At 37.6% G+C, this 21,781-nt stretch overlaps 1 protein-coding gene across 1 annotated transcript in view; it reads left to right on the top strand.

The window, feature by feature from the left end:
• Positions 1-21,781, top strand: part of LOC118187708 (ras-specific guanine nucleotide-releasing factor 2-like) — a 302,120-nt gene that overhangs the window by 193,921 nt on the left and 86,418 nt on the right. Inside the window, exons 16-17 of the mRNA XM_085821450.1 lie at positions 7,649-7,839; positions 9,148-9,359. Of these exons, the coding sequence (XP_085677576.1) occupies positions 7,649-7,839; positions 9,148-9,359 (403 nt within the window). The remainder of the gene's footprint in view (positions 1-7,648; positions 7,840-9,147; positions 9,360-21,781) is intronic.

Here is a 21,781-nt window from a genome sequence, read left to right as displayed (position 1 = left end):
CACCAAGCGATGCTACAGATGCCAGGAACTCGGCCACACTCAAAAGGAGTGCTCCAACAAACATTATTGTGCATACTGCACAGAAGAACACGACATCCGTGAATGCCGAGCGCAGCAGCCCGCGTGTATCAACTGCGCAGACTATAACTATAGGACAAACAGGAGCATCCCCTGCGATCATCCAGCCTATGATGTCAACTGCCCCTCGTACGGAAGATACATCGCTAATATCAGACGCAGTACCAGATACGAGTGATTTGCCACAGCCGCCCACTCAAATAATGCAAACACAAGACATCCAACGAGAAGTTATCAAATGCATCCAGATTAATTTACAAAGAGCAAAAGCCGCCGCGTCACAATTGATCCAACATACAATCAACCATCAACCAGATATACTATTGATTCAAGAACCTTACTGCAGAGCAGGGGAAGTCGCCTGTTTGCCACTCTGTTGTAAAATATTTCAGCGCAAAGCACAACAGAATGAGCCACCACCAAGAGCAGCAATCGCCTGCTGCAACCCGCTCTGGTCCCCGCTGATAATTACACAGAAGCGAGACCATGTAGCAATCCTCCTCAGCTTCTCAAATTCACAGATCATCATTTCCTCCATCTACAGTCCCCCACCGGATGATATCCACCAGACCATCATGAGCATCGAAGAAGTAAAGACAAAGTGCCCCACAACATCACATGTTATAGGCGGTGATTTTAATGCCCACAACATCATATGGGGTTACCCAGCTACCACTCCAAAAGGGCAAGTCTTGGAAGACTACATATTGGCCAGCAATCTGCAAATCATAAACACCCCCAACGCGCCACCCACATTTGACAACACGTACCACCACGGATGGCCAGATATTACAGTGACTACTAATGATATAGCCAATAACCTACAAGACTGGATGGTAGCAGATGAAGAGAGCTGCTCGGACCATCGCTACATACACTTCAATATTGCAAGCGACACAAGGATCAGCATCTTTAAAAGATACAAACTTCCGGGTAACAAATTGCGAATACTTAACAAAGCTTTCTCTCTAACATTACAGCAAGAAGAGCAGGAGCTAAGTCAATACAAGAGCCCCAATGATCTGAACACTTATACCGAGCGGCTGCTTGACACTCTACGGAGCATTTGCGATCAGCACCTGCCCACCAGAGCAGCAAAATGTTTGCAAGGAATTTCCTGGTGGACAAAGGAACTGCGACAGCAACGGCAAAAGTGCAGGGCTTTACGACGTCGCCTTCGCCACCAACATTAACGAAACCACCAAGAATGCAATACTAGCAACCTTTAGGGAGGAAAGAGCGCATTATAAAAACAATATCTTTAAAGCCAAAATAACCAGCTGGCGTAAGTTCTGCACAGAAAATAACAACCCATATGGAATTCTACACAAGCTTGCCACCAACAAGGTCTTTAAGCCGGATCAACTCTATGCCCAAATTGCCAACCAACCCATTACCACCAACATAGCAGAATCCACGGCAGCCACAACCTTAAACACAGTCTTCCCAGCAGACGATCCGGACGATGACACGCCAGAGCAAACGCACACAAGGGGAAACACCACTATCCCAGAGACTTCAGACGACGAACCATTTGAAATGGAAGAGATCAAGCAAATCTTTCGACAGCTTCCAGTCAAAAAGGCACCAGGTCCTGACGGCCTGGATTATGCAATAATCAAGGTCGCCTTCAACGCTCGACCCACTTACTTTAAAGTTCTGTTTAACAAGCTTTTACATTGTCAAATCTTCCCTACTGCATTCAAACAAGGACAGGTCGTCCTGTTTTTAAAAAAGCACAAATGCCCGGAAGATCCAAGATCCTTTAGACCCATATGTCTGTTATCTGCATTGGGTAAGATCTACGAAAAACTGCTAGTCAACAGGCTGAAGCACCATCTATACCGACAAAACTTTCTTAGCCCACATCAATATGGATTCAAGACAGGCACATCTACCATCCATGCTCTAGAACACATTCGAAAACATATAAATGACAACAGAATCAACAATCTACATACTGCATTTATCTCTTTAGATCTTCAAAGTGCCTTTGATACTCTCTGGTGGCCTGCAATAAAGCAGGCCCTCAGGAAGGCAAAGTGTCCAAGGAACCTTTTTAATATCTTCACTGACTATCTCCACTCTAGAAGTCTAATTATAGTCAATAATAACGGTGTCGTCACTAAACAGCAGGAAAGAGAGGGCCCACAGGGGTCATGTGCCGGGCCTCTACTGTGGATAATCAAGTTTAACTCCTTATTACAAATGAAATGGCCTACCCATACCAGAGTGATAGCATATGCAGATGATGCGGCATTGCTAGTCTCTGGCCGCACAAGAGAAGAACTCGAACGAAATGGTACGGAAACCTGTTCCATATTTTCAGATAAATGCAGTAGACTTAAATTGATCATTTCCGCACAGAAGTCAACGGCAGTAGTCATCCCACGACCGAGAACTAATCCAACGCGACGGCCGTGTATAAAATTGATGGGACGAAATCTAAAGATCTCAAAAACCATAAAGTATCTCGGACTTACATGGGATCAGGGTCTCACATGGCTGCCCCACCTTCAAGACATCAGAGTCAAGACAGCAAATATAGCTAAGAAAGCCAGACAATTCCAGGCAAGCAACTGGGGGCAAAACCCTCACATCCAGAAACTGCTATATCTAACGGTAGCGGAGAGAATTGTTCTTTACGCATCGGCTATATGGGCGCAACCAATGAGCAGTCGCAAGATCAAACTCTTGACAACAATACAACGGCCATTTGCTCTAAACATAAGTAGGGCATATAGGACAACGGCATCAAGTGCAATAACGGTCCTTGCGGGACTAACACCCCTGCACATAAAGGCCAGCATAGAAGCTGCATATGAGCGCCTAATTAGGCTAAAACAAGATGCCAACTTTGCTGGCACCGCCTTCCATGCAACACAGTATGAATTACCAGGGAGTGTGCAGTATGTGCACCCGGCACACAAAAGTAAAGGCATCCATGTCGTGACAGCACAACACCCAACGCCTCTCAGAGAAACTCCACATGTGAACTCACGATTCTACACCGATGGATCAAAGCATGACAATGGAGTGGGATGCGCCTTCGTTCACTTCAAAAATGACCGAGTGGAAAGCAAATGGAAAGGCCATCTCGCTACCCACAACAGCATTTTCCAGGCAGAAGCTGTGGCAATAGCAGCTGCAATTCAGTATGCTCAGGATATCAATCTAGCAGCAACCGAAATTCACACAGACAGCATGTCAGTGCTACAGGCAATCATGAATCACCACCATACCTCACCCACAATTATAGCAATCCAACAGCTCCTGCGTAACAATATGCAAACACACATCAAACTAATCTGGGTGAAAGGACATGATGGCATAGAGGGTAACGAGATGGCAGACCAGTTAGCAAACGAGGCGGCACTCAACAACGACGCGCAAGAGGTGACAACTCCAATCCCGACTTCGTATTTAAAGCGAACGCTAAAAGAACTAAGCAAAGAACAGTGGCAACAGGAGTGGGATAACTGTGATACAGGAAGAAGAACACATGGATTCTACCCAATAGTAGACAACGAACGTCTCCAGGCCATTGCACCCTTGACATACTATATCACGGGGCACGGCCCATTTCCATCCTATTTTCAAAGACATGCAATTTCGATGACAGATATATGCGTCTGCGGGGCAACTGGCTCCCCCGACCACTACATATTTGAATGCAGCCTTACATCCAACTTACACCTACCACTCCCAGCCACAAATATAGAATCATATAAACGATTCATCATTAAGCACCCACCAGCGGTCAAAAAGATCTGCCAAATAATTAGGCAGGTCAACGACCTAGGGCAAGATATCTGCCAACCAAACTAGCGTCAATTAAGGCGTCTCATAAAGCAACCACAGTCAGCTTTCACTACCAAATCATCAACAGAATTCTGACAGTCTCTTATACTGACAATCAGCTGAATGCAACTTACAATATGTTTAAATTATGTGCTGCGCTTATAACATAACTGCACTGCAACATAACTGCAGACATAGCTGCTTACTGCGTACAGTACTCACTTACGGCGTATAGAGCAAACTATTGACTATGAACAGACTGCTACCTGCATTGTGTCTCTGTAGTAGTTACAACGACTGAAATATCTATAGAAGTATTTCCTGGAATAACCACAGTTATTACAACAACTGCAAGTTATATATCAGTGTATAAGGTACTGTGCGCAGAGTAATTGGAACGCCCTGACAAATCGTGTACAGAACTTATCAACAGTGTACAGAGCTCAACACTGACTAATCACAGGTTACTACTTGCATGTCCATGCTAGTCCATGCTTAACTGAACAGTGTAAAACAAATGTGTATCCGACTTTGCATTGTGTAACCATTGTGTAACCATTCTGTAAGCATTGTGTATATAACAAGCATCATGTATCTATTACAATACTAATATGCACTGTGTATTCTACAACATAGTGTTTCTCCTACAGCCATTGCCAGTACTGTATTACACAAACGCGTTATACAAACTATCTGCAATAAATATGCACCTCATTCTGCACTGAATTTGTCAAATTCTGCACAGTATCTGCTGTATATAAAGCATATAATTACTATGCAACTATCTACATTGCGTGTGCATTACCTGCAATACCTTACAACCTGTTGTGTATCTGACTTTGCACTGTGCATTTGTTCTGTGAGCAATGTGTATATAAAAAGTACTGTGTACCTACTTTAATCCAATAAACACTGTGCATCTAATATAATATAAAATAAGCTCAGCGCATTCTATAACATAGTATCTCCACTACAGTTATTGCCTGCACATCATATCTGTATTACTCAAACTATCTGTATTATATCTGCACTGTATCTGACATATGCATAATGTATAATTCATCTATATCTATCAATATTGTATCTGCATTACCTGTATAATCTCATAGCTTCGCATAGAAATATATAGCTTGGCAACATAGCATGCATGGTGCTGCGTACTATAATTGTGTGTATACAATAGTATAGATTTTTTTTAATGTGTAAGTATAATTGTGTTTATATAATTGTGCACAATTGTGTTATATATCGTAGTATAGTGTTTTATTCTGCGTTTTAATACGTTAGTATAATTGTGTTTGCATAATTGTACACCATAACTGTGTTGTATATAGTAGTATAGTGTCTTATTTCGTTTGTACAATTGTGCGCAGTATAAATTCTAATATCTAATGCTTTACAAGCATAGTGTATCTGTTTTTACATTGTGTATCAATTCTGTAAGCATTATGTATATAAAAAGCGCTGCATATCTATTCAAATTAAATAAGTATTGTGTACCTGATATAACGTATTGCATAATGTATTCTCCAGAGTAAAGTTTCATCTGTAATTACTATATCATCTAATAACAAAATTTAATATTCTACAGTGTGCCTGCATGCTTTATGTATGTTTATTTGCGCATTTTACATGTGATATGTGATCTAAATGTGTCTAAATGGTCTAAATGTGTCTAAATGATCTAAATGTGTCTTTAGTGTAAGTGTATACTATATATTAGCTTAAATATGTTTCATTATAAGTATGTGTTTTACTTGTATAAGTGTGTGCAAACTAGTATCTAATTTCTATTTTTATATAATGTGCTTACATGTTTTATATGTGTTATATATGTGCTTTTATATGTGTTTTACAAGTGTTTTGTATGTATCTTTATATGTGCAATTGTATGTACTTGTATGTGTATGTATATGCTGTAATTAGTGTCTAACAGTGTCTAAAAACCAAGATGTAACAAATCATCCGCCTATCGATCAAAACTAATGTATTCCTAAGACGCTTCTGTATGGCCATGTACAATCACGTAAAATTCTTCAATAAACTCCCAAGGTGGCCTCATGAGGCTCCTGGGAGTTGCTGCCACTAGATAGGGGAGGGCGCGGGACATATGCCTGTTTACCTCTGTTAAACATCAGGCGTCCCCGTCCTCCGTCACCTGTCACCTGTAAGTGATCTCCAAGTAGCTGAAGGTATCCATTTCCAGTCAATGATCGGTTCAGTTGCACCAGAGGACCGAGTCCATGCCATGTAAAAACAGCCCAGACCATTATGGAACCACCACCAGATTGAACAGTGCCTTGTTGATAACTTGGGTCCATGGCTTCGTGGGGTCTGCGCCACATTCGAACCCTACCATCAGCTCTTACCAACTAAAATCGGGACTCATCTGACCAAGCCACGGTTTTCAATTCGTTTAGGGACCAACCGATATGCTCAAGAGCCCACAAGAGTCGCTGCAGGCGATGTCGTGCTGTCAGTAAAGGCACTCGAGTCGGTCTTCTGCTGGAATAGCCCAAGGAAGACAAATTTCGCCGCACTGTCCTATCGGACACGTCCCACATTGATTTGTGCGGTTATTTGACGCAATGTTGCTTGTCTGTGAACATTGACAACTCTACGCAGACGTCGCTGGTCTCGGTCGTTAAGTGCAGGTGGTCGGCCACTGCGCTGTCCATGGTAGGATGTTATGCCAGAAATTAGATACTCTAGGCACACTCTTGACACTGTGGATCTCGGAATGTTGAATTCCCTAATGATATCCGAAATGGAATGACCCATGCGTCTAGCTCCAACTACGATTCGGCGTTCAAAGTGTGTTAATTCTCGTCGTGCGGCCATAATCACGTCAAAGCCTCTTTATATGAATAACTTGAACACAAATGAAAGCCCAGCCAAAGCACTTCGCATTTGTACATTTTCGACGCGATACTACTGCCATCTGTACATTTGCATATTGCTATCCCATGACTTTTGTCACTTCAGTATAGTTTAATACCTAGTGTAGAAGGCATTAAACTAAGAATTATGCCTTCTAATGAATAATTAAAGATTACAGCAATTTCTCGTTTAGGATTCCAAAGCTTGGTTTTCAGTTTTTCATGTGGTTTAAGAGATTTTATAAATACGAGCTCAGAAAACGTTTTTAATAGGATGTCCATCCCGAAAGCAATGTAAAAGTTGGCCTTTTTATCTAACCGAACACAGATAATCAAACCTTCATGTGTCACTGATATGATTTTTCCTCTGTATAAATATGTAATAATTATTTTCTTCGTTGCAAGTAAATAATTAATAGGACGTTAAACTAAACACTGTTGTCGAGATATGACAAAAGACAAATGCTGTTTATCTGTCATTGTGAAGGCTACAGGATGCTTACAAAAGCGGTGTTTTAACAAAAGCAGTTGCACAAATATATAAAAAACGTTTAAGGCATGAAGATAGGATTGAAGGGAAATCACACACACCAATAGATGTACGTTTGAATTCTTCTAAAGAATATTCTAGAGTTAGGTTCTGTGATTGGGATAGATACGTTATTTTCGATACAAATAAGTTTGAATAGATTTTGATAAAAAAAAAAGTAAGCCATCTGACAATGAGAGACGTTTGAATGACTTAAATCCCTTAAAAAGCCATTATGCCGACATTTGCTGTATGTTCGATTCAGCCTTCATGTTATCACTTGTATTAATAAAGCAAAAAATGCTGGTCTTATTTATTCTTCAGCATGCTTATGATATTTATGCTATCATTTTCTTGATAGATCCGATACGCCAGTCCTGAACGCCTGTTCGAGCGCCTGACGGATCTGCGATTTCTGAGCATAGACTTCCTGAACACCTTCCTGTTGACATATCGAGTATTTACGGACGGCGTTACGGTCCTAGAAGCTCTAAAAAAGGTCCACTATGCACCGGAGGGACAAATTAGTTCCTCCTTGCAAGATTCTTCAGGGTAATTACAAGCTGCTCTAACGTTTTTCTCCAACGTAACAAATACAAATATTTTATGATACACAGAGTGTTTGAAGGAGATTACATAACATGATAACTCTTAAACGATTCGCAGACTCATGGCTGTAGATAAGTAATGAATTAAATAAGATAAGGATCTAAACTGTAACCGTTTTAGTTTTAATGAAATGTTTTAATAAGCATGTACGAAATGATCGAGAAAACTGAGATCCTCTGCATACAGTCAGAATTATTTGAGGAAACATTATTATAAAATTTTAGAGGTCGTATAAAAATATTGTTAAAAGCTGTTATACATTCTAAGTTTTCTCTTGCAAATTTCAAATACAAAGTACCTTTTAAGTTATGATAATCTTTGCTACTTCACGATTATCAATTAAACAAAGAAATATCGAACATTTTACTTTAGATAAACATTAATTGTAAGCAATTAATGAATTACCATTTATAGGAAACCTAAAATTCAAATTTTGTACCAAATGAAATTCAATTTTGATACGGTCTGTAAATCAATGTTTTTCGTTGTTCTTTTCTTCTGATTAAAAACTGCTTTAACTATCAAATTATTTAATTTATTCCGTGGGCACTTTTGTATTCTGAAAGATCTCTAGGAGGTAGATGAACAACTTTCTTCGTGGATTACATATATAAAGATGTAAATTTGTATATATTTTACCGCAGGTCACGAAACTAACTGAACTCAAACTAAAAACCTACATTATTTTAAGTCTTTCACAGCGAAGTCTTCCGAAACGCCCGTGCATTCAGACAGCGGTAGATCTTCAAATGCCTGCGTCAATTCTCTAGCTGGTGCTTTCCCCCATCACGTTAGTTCATGGCTAATTGGTTTCTGGAGTTGTTAAATAACATGCCAATCATTATTTTAAAGAAAATAAAAGTAGCTGTCTTATTTGAATGCACCTTCCTTCTCCTTTGAAGATCCCCAAGAGAGAAGCAATCACTTCAGTAAGAAGGTTATTGTTAACGCTCCTGGCATGGGCGAAGGAAGTCCGTTCCAACAAAAATTCCTATATACGGATGTTTCAGATATTTGAGGGGCACAGATACTGGCCTTTACCGATGCGATAAAGGAGTTAGCTGTTTAATGGTTTACCTGATTTGATTATTTTTATCATGGATCTAAGTAATGTAGATAAATTATATAACGTATAAGGAGATAATAAAGAATAATAATATAACGTATAATGAATCCTTTCTAAAGCAAGCTACTTGAAAGCAACTGCTTTGTATTATCTAATAAAAACGCTAATAAAGATATCATTTTCAGGTCTCCTGACGTCATTGAAGGTGTACCTGGAGACTTAGGTTATGTAGCTGCGGACTACGATTATTCTCGACGCATCAGTACGGTTAGCACGATGTCTGATACCATGGGGGACTCGAAGGATCACATGGATTCCTCTCTTCTCCAAATGCAACAGGCACAGCAGATACTTGCCGCCCGCAGTCAGCAACACTGGAGACTCAGCCACAGGAAATGTAATGCAAATCTTATTATTGTGATTACTTTAGTTCACTTAACAAGCAATTAATAGGTTTGCATATTACTCACAGTTAGGTATTACATCGTATGTTCCTAAAATGTTCATTGCTGTCTTGTTGAGAAAGCGCGATAGTCCTGTGATGTTGTGCTTCCTTTTTCTATGCTATGTTTGTTATGCATTGTATTAGTAACTAACTAAAATGTATCTAAACGTGTAGCCACTAAAATTTGCATAACCCCATTTTTTTTTTTTTTTTTTTTTTTTTTTTTTTTTTTTTTTTTTACTTTATATCCAGGATCAAGGGATTAGAGTTAAGGATTTAGATCTATCAGATGGATTTTATAGACGTTCCATAAAATCTTTCCGTAGAAGAAAAATTAAAACTCTGATGTGTACACCACATGACTTCCTTGTACGAAATATTAAATTATACGCATTTTTTCTTGCATTTTATTTAAACTTATTAGATTGAATTAAACTTACTTCGCCGACAGCGCATAAACCACAATAGAATAAATGCATTCTTTAAAATTCACTTTGTTTACCATAGCGACACTCTGGCGCTGGGTTTACTTAACAGTATTATATTTCATTCATATTATAACTCAGAATGCACAAAATGTATATCCTTTAAAGAATTATCTAATCGTTGCCACATGTTCTATTCAAATACTATAATAAAGCTAGAACTATGTATAAAAGAAATTAAGCAAATAAAACAAAAAAGAAACAGTTTTTCACAGACGATTGAGTATTTCTCATTTAATTAACTCAGTTCTTACTTCGCGAGAAGGCAAAAATACATAAAAACTCAAAATATCTATATTAAAAATCACGAAGCAAATCTCAAACGCTTATTTCCTCGAAAAAATTCCAGGAAGAATTAAGCATGATTTAATTGGCAGTAATAAATGAATTCGTTATCTTTGTTGTTGCGAAGCTAAGTTTCTCTAGATTGGCAACAAATCCACTAGTCTCCTGTTTCAAATGTAAACATCAATGGCCGCCATTAAAAACAGTCTTAGCGGCAATTAAACAACTTTAAAATTGCTGATAATTCTAAAAATATTGCACACAGATTTACTAAAGTCATAAAATCCTTAACCGGAAGATAAAAACAGCATAATTCAATCATTTTTAAAGCAAAAGATGTACAATTTACAAAAATAAAAGAGTAAAGAAACTGAGATCACTGAGCCGGGTAATAGAGTGGATATATATTTAAATATATTTATATACGTTTGGTGCTGCCGATTGCAACCAAAATACGAGGTGCACATCTACATGTTATAGCAGTCCTATATACAAAATTTCAACGTTCTGAGGCTACACGTTTTTGAGTTATGCGAGATACGTACGTACGCACGTACGTACATACGTTCGTACAGACGCCATTAAAAATTCTCTTCAGAATTAATTTTAAAGCAGTTTTATAATTTTTTTGAAGGAAAATAGTATTTTACTCTGTCCTTATGTACAGATATGACGCAAAAACATCCTTAAATTGCATTCGATAACGGTCAAAATGGATATTTTCGTTGAAATATGCTGTCTGAAACTTTCCGCGATTACAATACTTCCTTTTTACTTCGTACAAGGAAGTAAAAATAGCTTTTCTAGAACTAAAGGCAAATTTATCTCTATTTAAATTTGTGATGCAGAAATTGTCTGACTTGCTGAACACATATTTTGACACTAACATCATTAACAATTGCTTTTCTCTTTGCAATATGTTCCTAAATATTCAGTTTATTAAATTATATGTTTTGAAATAAAATTCTTTCTTCTATTTATTATTCTGGTTATTATTTGCTTCATTTAATTTCTATTTCTATGATTTCTTCACGACTTTTTTCGTACGTCCCTTTTTTGGCAAGGTGCTTATCTTTCTCACTTTTCGAACTAACACATTTTTCTTTTTGATAGCTAAGTTTTGATTTTCTAATTCATATTACTTACGGCTTCTATGATATTCGGTGTTTCAATGGAATGTTAAAAAAATATGTCTAATCTCTGTTACATGCATGTTAATAACAATACAATTTTCAGTTGCCAAATGAAATCTAAAAACTTTCATCACCAATCACAGGATCATGTGTCTCTATTTTAGCACTAATATCTACCTGTCAACGGTTTACATTTTAGCTAACTGTATCAGGTTCAATGTTCCGTCTTACTTTCTTCGGGAACATGCAAGGACCTGACTCGGAACAGAGAGCTTACTAAAGCTATGTTCAATAACTGTGGGAAGTAGACAGGATACACAAGAAGGGTATACAAAACCCTTTATTTTTCTCTATTTACAATAACTTCCGTACTTCGGAATACAAAGACCCACTGCTTGTGGTCTAAACGTAAAAATATAAAAATAAAACTAAACTCTTAACTTTGAAATAATAAACGTGGAAGATTGGCCTTATGTTAACAGGAAGCCGTATGTAGTACAGCGAACTGTGAACACTACAATACGTTTAAAGTTATCAAGAGGATTAAACCTCTGGCCTTGAAGGCAACCAGCAACCGAGTAAAACTGCTATGGCAAGCGGCCTGCTCCTAATCACTCCTTCCTCTCTCTCGCTTGGCAAAGAGCCACAACTTAAATACTTGGCGTTCGCCAGACAAACTTTGCATAAATACGTTAACGCTTATAATTCTGGCCGGAAGTAGAAAATAAGAAGTGATGGTAAAGATTTAAAATAAAATAAACGTTAGTAAAACTTAAGATCCTTACATACTTCCCGCCAGAGTTAATTAGTTTGAAACTGAGATCTAAAACGACCTTGTTGAAAACTTTTAGCTCTAGAATCTAACGCGAGGCCAATCTTTTACAAACATTTTTCGCTAGAAACTAGAAATTTAAAAGAAAGAAATTTGTTTTTACAATAGCAGCTCCCAGGACACGCAATTTTTTCATCTGTACTGCATCTAAACAGGAGCTTTTATTCAAATCTGGTTCCTTCCAGAGATCTGGAAGGAAAACTAGTTTAATGAAATGTTACACAATGAAATGGCAAGTAACATGTATAACTATATTTCTCTTAACATTCTTATTTCATTCATGACTATTTTAATTATCTCTCCCCGTGCTCTCTGACATGTGTTGTAAAAGAACACCAAACACGAATGTGTTTATGTCTATGTGTTCAACACTTCCTCCTACAATCAAAGCACTAACGTGTTAAAAATTCAACATACCAAGACCTCGTAACACACCCTAACTTCAACTCTAAACCCTGAGGTAGTATTCTGAAAGTGGCTAACTCTGAAGTGTAGCGTCAGAGAGCCTAACTACATCATTCAACCTTTAACACATATTCACCATGATTTAGTCTTTTTACAGTCACACGAATAAAAAAAATTTTAACATTACTTTCACTTTTACCATATCACGGTATTTCTTAACATTTGAAATAACAGTTCACATTGTATATAAGAACATATTAACATGCCGTTAATTTTACGCATTTGACAACATACATTAGTAGTACATTGTTAACTTCTATTCTTTTCAAAGCAAGTGCCAATTCTTTCTACATTGAAATACTACATTTCAAAATGTCTCTCAGACTAAAACTTTCAGACTAAGACTTTCTTGCCAGAATGTTTTAAATAAAATTTATACAATAACTTTTACAATATTTAAGTCTTTACACATCGCTATTATACATCAACTTTAGTTTTACACGCGAGTAATTGAAAAACATAATACCAAAATCGGTAACAACTCATTTCTCGCCCTCTTGGCGATAAAGGTAGACCTCGCATGAGGTAAAACTTCTTGAAATCTGCCACTTGCAGTAAGAATGAAAGATTAACTTAAGTTTGCAAAGTAACATAAAATTTTACTTATCTTTGTGATATTCGGACATTCTTTTCTGAGCCCAGTCCCAGAAAGTAGCGTAGATTGTTGTTTGATTTATCCTCCTTCGTGTGCGGGCTCGCCCTTCAGTGCCTTTTTCTAGAAGCTTTCTTTTTTTTTCCAGTTCGGTCACCCTTGAATACCTTCTTTTTCGCCTCTGCCTGTGGTCTTGGCCGTTTGATGGCAGCTGGTCTTGGCGGAACCGGGAAACTTCTTTCCTGTTCCTGCTTGGACCTCGTTGTTGGCCGTTCAAATTTTCCTTGTAACTTTTCCTCCGCCGCTGGTGGCCCTTCCGCAGTTCGGCGACATTTGCTGCGGAGAGTCCTGTCGGATGAGTAGATCTTCCGTTTTAGAGCCGGGTTATAGTTGCCGTCATTTCTCCTGGCTCTCTTTGCATTCGTCATCCTTCTCCCTTCTTCATTCTGGGGGTGTTCGTGAGCTCTCTTTTCTGGACGGTGGAACGGCTTCTTTTTCTTGTTACCGTCACTTTTCCCGCGGGGAAACTTTCTTTTCACTTGCTCCTGCCTCTTAATGGCTTGCCCTTGTACTTGTCGTTGTTCCACCTCTGGAGCTTGTGCCTGCGATGTCTGCCGTGCCGGATCCTGCAAAAGATCTTTGAAAATTTGCATTTTATTACGATCATAGTAGGGTTTGATTTGATCAATGTTTGCGGAGCAGGTTTCACCATTTCTAGCTTCTAACACTACTACAGCGTGAGTTATTTTTTCTATGACATATGGTCCTTCAAATCGTGGAAAAAATTTGGCAGTTTTATCTTCTGGTGCTGAAGAAAGTGAATGCTTAATTTTTAATACTTCATCCCCTACTTTATAAGTTACTCCCCGTCGTTTCAAGTCGTAATACAGCTTTTGTTTTCTCTGTGCTACTTCCGTATTCTTTTTTGCTTCTTTAATTAGTTTTTCTATATCACTCATTTTAAATTCTGCGGCTCTTTGTTGCACATAAAATAATTTATCTAACGGCGTTATAATCTTTCTGCCTAAAAATAACTCAGCAGGAGTTTTGCCCGTTGTATCATGTTTTGCGGCCCTAAGGGCGAAAGCAAATTCATTGACATAGTTATCCCAGCTTTTATGAAAATTTTTAACATAACTACGGATAATTTTCACTATATTTCTATTGACCCGTTCCGCTATATTTGATTGCGGCCGATACGGGACCATTTTTAAATGACGTATGCCCAGTTTTTCGCACATGTCTTCAAATACATTAGTTACAAATTGAGGACCATTATCCGATATAACTTCTAGGGGCGCCCCGTATTTTAAAATATATTTATTTAACATAGAATCAGTAACTAATTTCGCGGAGGCTCGTTTTAAGGGAACAATTTCGGTCCACTTACTAAAATGATCAACCATAACAAGGAGATAGCGACTTTTATTTTAACAAGGAGATAGCGACTTTTTGGGAAAGGGCCCAATAAATCGATGCCAATTATTTCATTTGGAAATTCGGATTTAATACTATTTAGAAACCCGGCCGGGCGGAAATTAATATAATTAACTGCTTGACATGTTGGGCAGGACTGGACATACGCCCTTGTTAACTTTTGCAGTTCAGGAAAGTAGACTGCCTCGCGTACGCATTGAGTAGTTTTTCGAATACCAGCATGAGAAGCTAAAGGGCTGTCATGGAGCTCTTGCAGGATATTTAATCTAAGACTAGCTGGGATAACAGGTCGAAATTCGTTGTTGGAATTCGTAGTTTTTGTGTAGAATAATAGACCATCTATTAGTTCGTAATGGGCCGCCCTATTTCTTATCGCCACAATATCTTGGTGGCTAAAATTTTCAGGATCCTTCAAATACTCATAAATACTTCCAAACTCAGGATCCTTACCCAGTTCGGTTATTACAGTTTCTCGGGAATTTATTGTACATGCTGTGAGCATTGCCACCTTTACGGTATTACCTTCTTCATCTATTTTAATTCTGGATAGGGCATCTGCTACGATATTTTCCTTTCCGGGGGTATGCTTGATTACCAGATTATATTCTTGTAGCTTGAGTGCCCATCTTATTAACCTTGGGGATAAGTTTTTCCCTGAGTACAATCTAGTTACCGCCGCATGATCAGAGTACACTGTTATTGGCGCCTTTCCAAAATAGACTCGGAACTTTTGCACTGCTAACAAAACTGCAAGTGCCTCTCTCTCGGTCGCGGAATAGTTTCTTTGTGTTTGATTTAAAGTTCGGCTAAAAAATGCCACGGGCTGCTGATTTTGCGAAAGTACCGCTCCTACCGCATAATCCGAAGCATCCGCTGAAATTTCTAAATTTTCATCCTTTTCAGGAAATTTCAACACAGGGACTTGCGTTAATGCTTGTTTTAATTTTTCGAAAGCACTATTGGCTTCGGCCGTCCACGAGAATCTTGCCTTTTTCCTTTTTAATTTTAACAATGGTTCAGCCATAGCTGCAAAATCTTTTATAAAGGACCTATAATATGAACAAAGTCCTAGAAAAGAAGAGAGCTTCTTCGCCGTGTTTGGAGTCGGATACTTTTGTACAGCGATTATTTTTGATTCGTCTGTCTCGATTCCTTTCTGAGATATTTTGTAACCTAAATATTTTAATTCAGGGGCTGCAAATTTGCACTTTTCGACATTAACTTTTAGACCGGCCTCATTTAATAAAGAAAACACCTGTCTTAAATCTTGTACATGTTGGTCGAGATTATCACTAGTAATAATGATATCGTCTAAATAGATAAATGTGGACTTTCCAAGAACAGGTCTTAACACAATGTCCATACATCGCTGAAATGTTGCCGGCGCCCCTGAAAGGCCAAACGGCATACGCAAAAATACATAAGTGCCAGACTTGGTTATAAAAGCAGTCTTAGGCACGTCCTCAGCCCTAACCCCTATTTGAAAATAACCAGTCGTTAAGTCTAAAGTCGCTATATATTTGGTGGATGTTATGTTCCTTAGAATTTCTTCAATAATAGGTAACGGATATACCGGATATTTAGTTATGGAGTTTAATTTACGGTAGTCAATTGCGAATCTCCACCTTTTTGGATGTGTCAAAGGATAGTCATTATTTTTCTTACATAAAACCACCGGGCTAGCATAACTACTTGAGATGGGCGTTATGATCTTCTTACGTAGCATATCGGTGACATGCCATTCTATAATTTTTTCCTTATTCTTATCATACCGGTATGCTTTGTGGCGAACTGGCATTGAATCTCCGGTGTCAATACTATGGTTAGTAACCTGAGTAAATCCTGGAATATCACTAAATAACGAAGCAAATTCACTTACCACTTGTCGGATTCTTCCTTGCTCGTCATTAGGCAGGTGGTCAACATCGGCGGTTCAGCCTTTTCTCCACGAACTGGTTTCATTGTCAGCTTAAGGGACGCTTCATTAAAATCCAGCGTTGCTTGTGCCTCTGAAAGAAAATCTATTCCTAAAATAATATGTGCTTGCAGATTCTTTACTATGAAAAACATCACCTTTACTTGTTCGTCCTTGATACGGACATACAGCGGTAATTTACCTATACACTTACAATTTTCTCCTTGCGCCGCTAACACTGTCGTATTATCCAAATTATATATGCGGTATTTCCGAAAATACTTCCTAAAAAAATCTTCTGCCACACAGGAACACTGCGCGCCTGTATCCAAGAGTGCGGTGGCTGGGATATTATTCACCAACACTTCAATCTTCGGAAGAGTCAAATTTTTCACCATTACTGTATTTAACTTGAAGGAAGAGGGGTTTTCGTGGCCTTTGGATTTCCGCACCCTCCCGTCAGCAGAAATCCGTTTTAGTTTAAATTATTTTTCATTTCCGTGCTTTCCTTCTTTTTCCACTGGCCTTGAGACTTTTTTCCTGGATTGCTATTGAACTGTCGACGTTCGCCGGCTGTTTTTGAATGCTCGGGTTTCCTTGCCCACTGATTCGCTTTGCTTCCGTAGCCGTGTGCTTGAGTTTGCTGTAGTCTTGGCGCGCCAAATTGGTTTCGCTGTTGATATTGGCGTCTTCTTTCAATGTCCGCCGTTCTTCTACTTTCAAACTGGATTGCTAGCTCAAATAACTTTTCCAGTGTAGTCGGATTTCTTAATTCAATAAAGTCTTGCACTTGGGGCAGTAACCTCGGCAAAATCACTTGAATTATCTCAGGATCCGGACGGTTTCCATACAAGAGTTTGAAGACGTGAATTTTTCTTAAAATAAAGCTTGAGAGATTTTCGATTCTTTGCTGATATATACTGAAAAGTTCCGTTTCTAATTTTGCTCGATCCCTTACAACAGGGAAGGCTTTTACTAGGGCAGTCTTGAAATTCTCGTAAGTATAGGTGGGACTTCCTGCTTGACCCAAGAGACTTCTGCCTATACATTTGAACCAGTTAAGCGCTTGTCCCCTCAAAGCGCTGGTAGCTAAGGTAACTTTTTGAAATTCGTGCATGGGGTAGAGCATGAAGTGGTCATCCAATTTTTCCAAAAAACTGGTTACCGGTGCGTTTCCATTAAATGTTGCTTCTGGTTTCATCGAAGCGCGCATGGTCTGGACGATGTAACCAAATCCTTCCAGGGCGGCAGCTGGCATTTCTGGATTCTGAGCCGCTTCTGCAGGCAGCACAGGTTCTTCTTGAAACTCGGCCATGGTTATTCTTCTTCGTTGGGCGCCACTATCAGGTTCAATGTTCCGTCTTACTTTCTTCGGGAACATGCAAGGACCTGACTCGGAACAGAGAGCTTACTAAAGCTATGTTCAATAACTGTGGGAAGTAGACAGGATACACAAGAAGGGTATACAAAACCCTTTATTTTTCTCTATTTACAATAACTTCCGTACTTCGGAATACAAAGACCTACTACTTGTGGTCTAAACGTAAAAATATAAAAATAAAACTAAACTCTAATTTGACTTTAAAATAATAAACGTGGAAGATTGGCCTTATATAAACAGGAAGCCGTATGTAGTACAGAGAACTGTGAACACTACAATACGTTTAAAATTATCAAGAGGATTAAAACCTCTGGCCTGGAAGGCAACCAGCAACCGAGTAAAACTTCTAAGGTAAGCGGCCTGCTTCGACTAACTGCTTCCTCTCTCTCGCTTGGCAAAAAGCCACAACTTAAATACTTGGCGTTCGCCAGACAAACTTTGCATAAATACGTTAACGCTTATAATTCTGGCCGGAAGTAGAAAATAAGAAGTGATAGTAAAGATTTAAAATAAAATAAACGTTAGTAAAACTTAAGATCCTTACAAGTGTAGAGTTTAATTGAGAAATATAACAGTAAGTTTATTTGCTTCGGTATTCATCGTAGACATCTATTTCCACTTACGAAGCTTCTCAAAATAAAGTGAGGTTTTTATGAAAACCGTAGATCGGATGGTTCTGCAAATAAAATATTTAAATTTTTATATGGTAAAAAACCAAGTTAGTGAAATGTTTACTACAATTGCATTCATTTCGCATGTCAAAGACAAAATGTTTTACACTTATCATGAAATATTTCAGAGAGTTATGTGAACTTAAATGAATGAAAAGTTATTTAAATCGATCGGAGGGTTCTGTAAATGCAATATGTAATACTTTTATGCAATGAAAATGTCCATTTAGTAAAATATTCACTGCACTTAAATTTCCTGCTCATGTTAAACACAGTAACTTTCAAACTTTACATGAAATATATTGGGATATAAGAACCAGCTACAGATTTATTGTGAGCACTGTTTTGTAGAGCTTTATATTAGCCATAAGTTATATTATTATTTTCTCTTTATATTCACTTCTATTTTCGTCAATTCCCAGCAGGATGAAAATTAGTTATTGCACTTAAAAGCCGAGTTCTAGAGTTGGAGAGAGCCTTTGGATGGCCGGTTATTCTTCTACTATAGATTTGATTCCTGACTTTAGCTCCACTAGCCTCAGTTGTTTCCCCAAACCTTAAGGCTTAACTCAAATCTAGAGTACACGCATGTGCGGTTGATGCTTTTAGTCTTACGCCACTTAGTAACCAGTGAAACATATGCTTACGCCACTATATTATGCATTTAATGTTTGCATATTTCTGTCAGCCACTTAGTTTAAAAGTTATATTAAATTCACACAGTATCTTGAATGCACCAGGTGTTTCTCATGGTCTCCGATTCATCTTTTATTTCTCTCAACCTCAGTTTCTTTTAGCTATATGAAACAAAATTATGATCTTCAGTTAGGATTTTTTTTTAGAATTCTGAAAGCTTTGTCCTCAACAACAACGACTACTGCACGTTTTTCATTCTCTTCGTTTAGATCAGGGGTCGCCAAAGTGGTCTATAGACCACTAGGGGTCTATTTAAAAACAGTAGGGGTCTATCTGACCCAAGGCGCCGAATGGGGGTCTATTGGGACTCCAAGGAAAAACAGTTCTTAATACGCAAATGACACATATCTAACTGCGTACGTAAAAATTTTAAATATTTTTATAATTGACTTAATATTATATTCTTTATAGAAAATAAAATAATAAATCAGAAAACAATCTGCCCCTTTTTTTCTTCTTTTAAATTTATTTAGATCTTCATTGCTACGTAAGGATTATAAGTATTTTTCAAATCTGCAACAATTAAAAATAAAAGAAGAAGACTTGGAAATATATACAAATCGTCTTCAAAAATTAAGCGACGATTTTAAACTGCGCTTTGTTGATTTAGAAAACATCGACATCCCTGATTGGATTATTGCGCCATTTTCGGCGCAAATTGATAACGTCGACATCAACATACAAGATGAGTTTGCTGAACTATTGTCCGATCTTGAAGCAAAAACGCTTATTAAAAATTTGACAATACATAAATTTTGGACTAATATAAATATAAAGCAAAAATATGTGAAAATTTACGAAATGGCTCAGCCATTTATGCTGGCGTTTCCAAGTTCGTATATGGTTGAAGCCGCTTCAGTCTCGTTAATTCAATTTTAACTAAAATCAGAAATAAATTAAATGTGGAGCTTCGAGGGGATTTACGTTTAAAATTGACTAATTTCGAACCCAATATAGCGAACCTTGCCAAGAAACACCAGGCACACTCATCTCATTAAGAAGTAAAAAATCTGTAGCTACTTTACTTACTGTTTCTGATTTATTAAATATTTAGACTAATATATAGTTTTATTTTAATTACCTGAAACTTACCTTTGTGGAGGTCTATGGAGATTTCGAAAAATTATATAGGGGGCGATGATCAAAAAGGTTTGGCGACCCCTGGTTTAGATATTTATCACAGCATGCTTTCAAACAAATCACAGATACTTGAAACGAAATTCAGTAATTTTTACAATTTTTGCCACTATATTTGAAACTCTGATAACGTATTTTAATACAAGCTGCTCGCTTAATTCTGTAGTTCTTAAGAGAGATGTTGATATTTTCTTAAAAGTTTCATCGGGCAGGTTTGAAACACAAAATCAAGGGTGCTCATACACCTTAAACCCCTTATGATCTTCAAATATGTGACTGTTGCAAGAAATGGGATATTTTATTTATTTTAAAAGCAATTACTTCCAAGTTTTTACAGCTGACTCCATAATATAACTGTTTTAGAAACTAGTAACCAGATAGTTAGTGTTGCCACAAATATTTTTGTAATTTAATCCGCTTTGTAACAAGGTATTTCGTCCTGTTGTCATCTTGCGCGCATGATATTTAAAAAAAAATGGCTAATGGTACGTACTTGAAATTTCATAGAATTCTTTATATGGGCACTATTTTCTAAGTGAACTAAAAATTTGATGAATATTTTAGTATTAAAAAATTTTATGCACGAAAACATTACAGATTTTTTTAATTAAATACATTTTATAAACTCAACTCAAAAAAATTTAACATGAAATTCTTAGAATTTTAGGTTCACAGTAGTTTCCAAATGTTGTAAAACTATATATTAAATATGGAATTAAATTATGCAACAGAATGTTTTAAACTGTGCGCGCAAGGTGGAAACTTGACGAAACATTTTGTCACAAAGCGGATTAAATTATAAAAATATTTATGGCAACACAAACTTTCTGATGACTATTTCAGATAGCAGCTATATTATGTAGTCAGCTGTAAAAAGTTAGAAGTAATATCTTTTAAAATAAATAAGTTATTCCAATTCTTGCAACAGTCACATATTCGAAGATCTTATGGGTTTTAAGCTGTACATGTCCCCTTAAAGAAGACATTGTAGAGTTTTCCAGTGTATTTCTGGATCATCCAAGGATAGACCCTACTGAAAAGACTAAGCAGCGAATTCTCGCTATGTCTTTAATGAACAGATACCGCAGAAGAATGTTTAAATAACCTTTTTATTTGACCTTAATAGAAGATGCACTCACTCACAGTTTACCACCACTTAAAGCTAAGTAACTCGAACAGAAAATAAAAATATAAAATCACAATAAAGTAAGATGGGCTACACGACTGGCTCCTTATTTATCTAAAGCACTAAATCGGCTGCCCACAGCAAAGCGAAACCTAGAATATCAATATAATCTAAAGAAGGTGGCTAAGCACCAACTATTCACGTACAAGGCTACTTCAA

This window comes from Stegodyphus dumicola, chromosome 7 (genome assembly GCF_044657685.1).
Source record: "Stegodyphus dumicola isolate Sdum_Otavi_A_Nest chromosome 7, ASM4465768v1".
Classification (NCBI taxonomy): domain Eukaryota; kingdom Metazoa; phylum Arthropoda; class Arachnida; order Araneae; family Eresidae; genus Stegodyphus; species Stegodyphus dumicola.
Note: the sequence above shows the minus strand (reverse complement) of the source record. Positions and strands in the feature narration are given on the sequence as shown.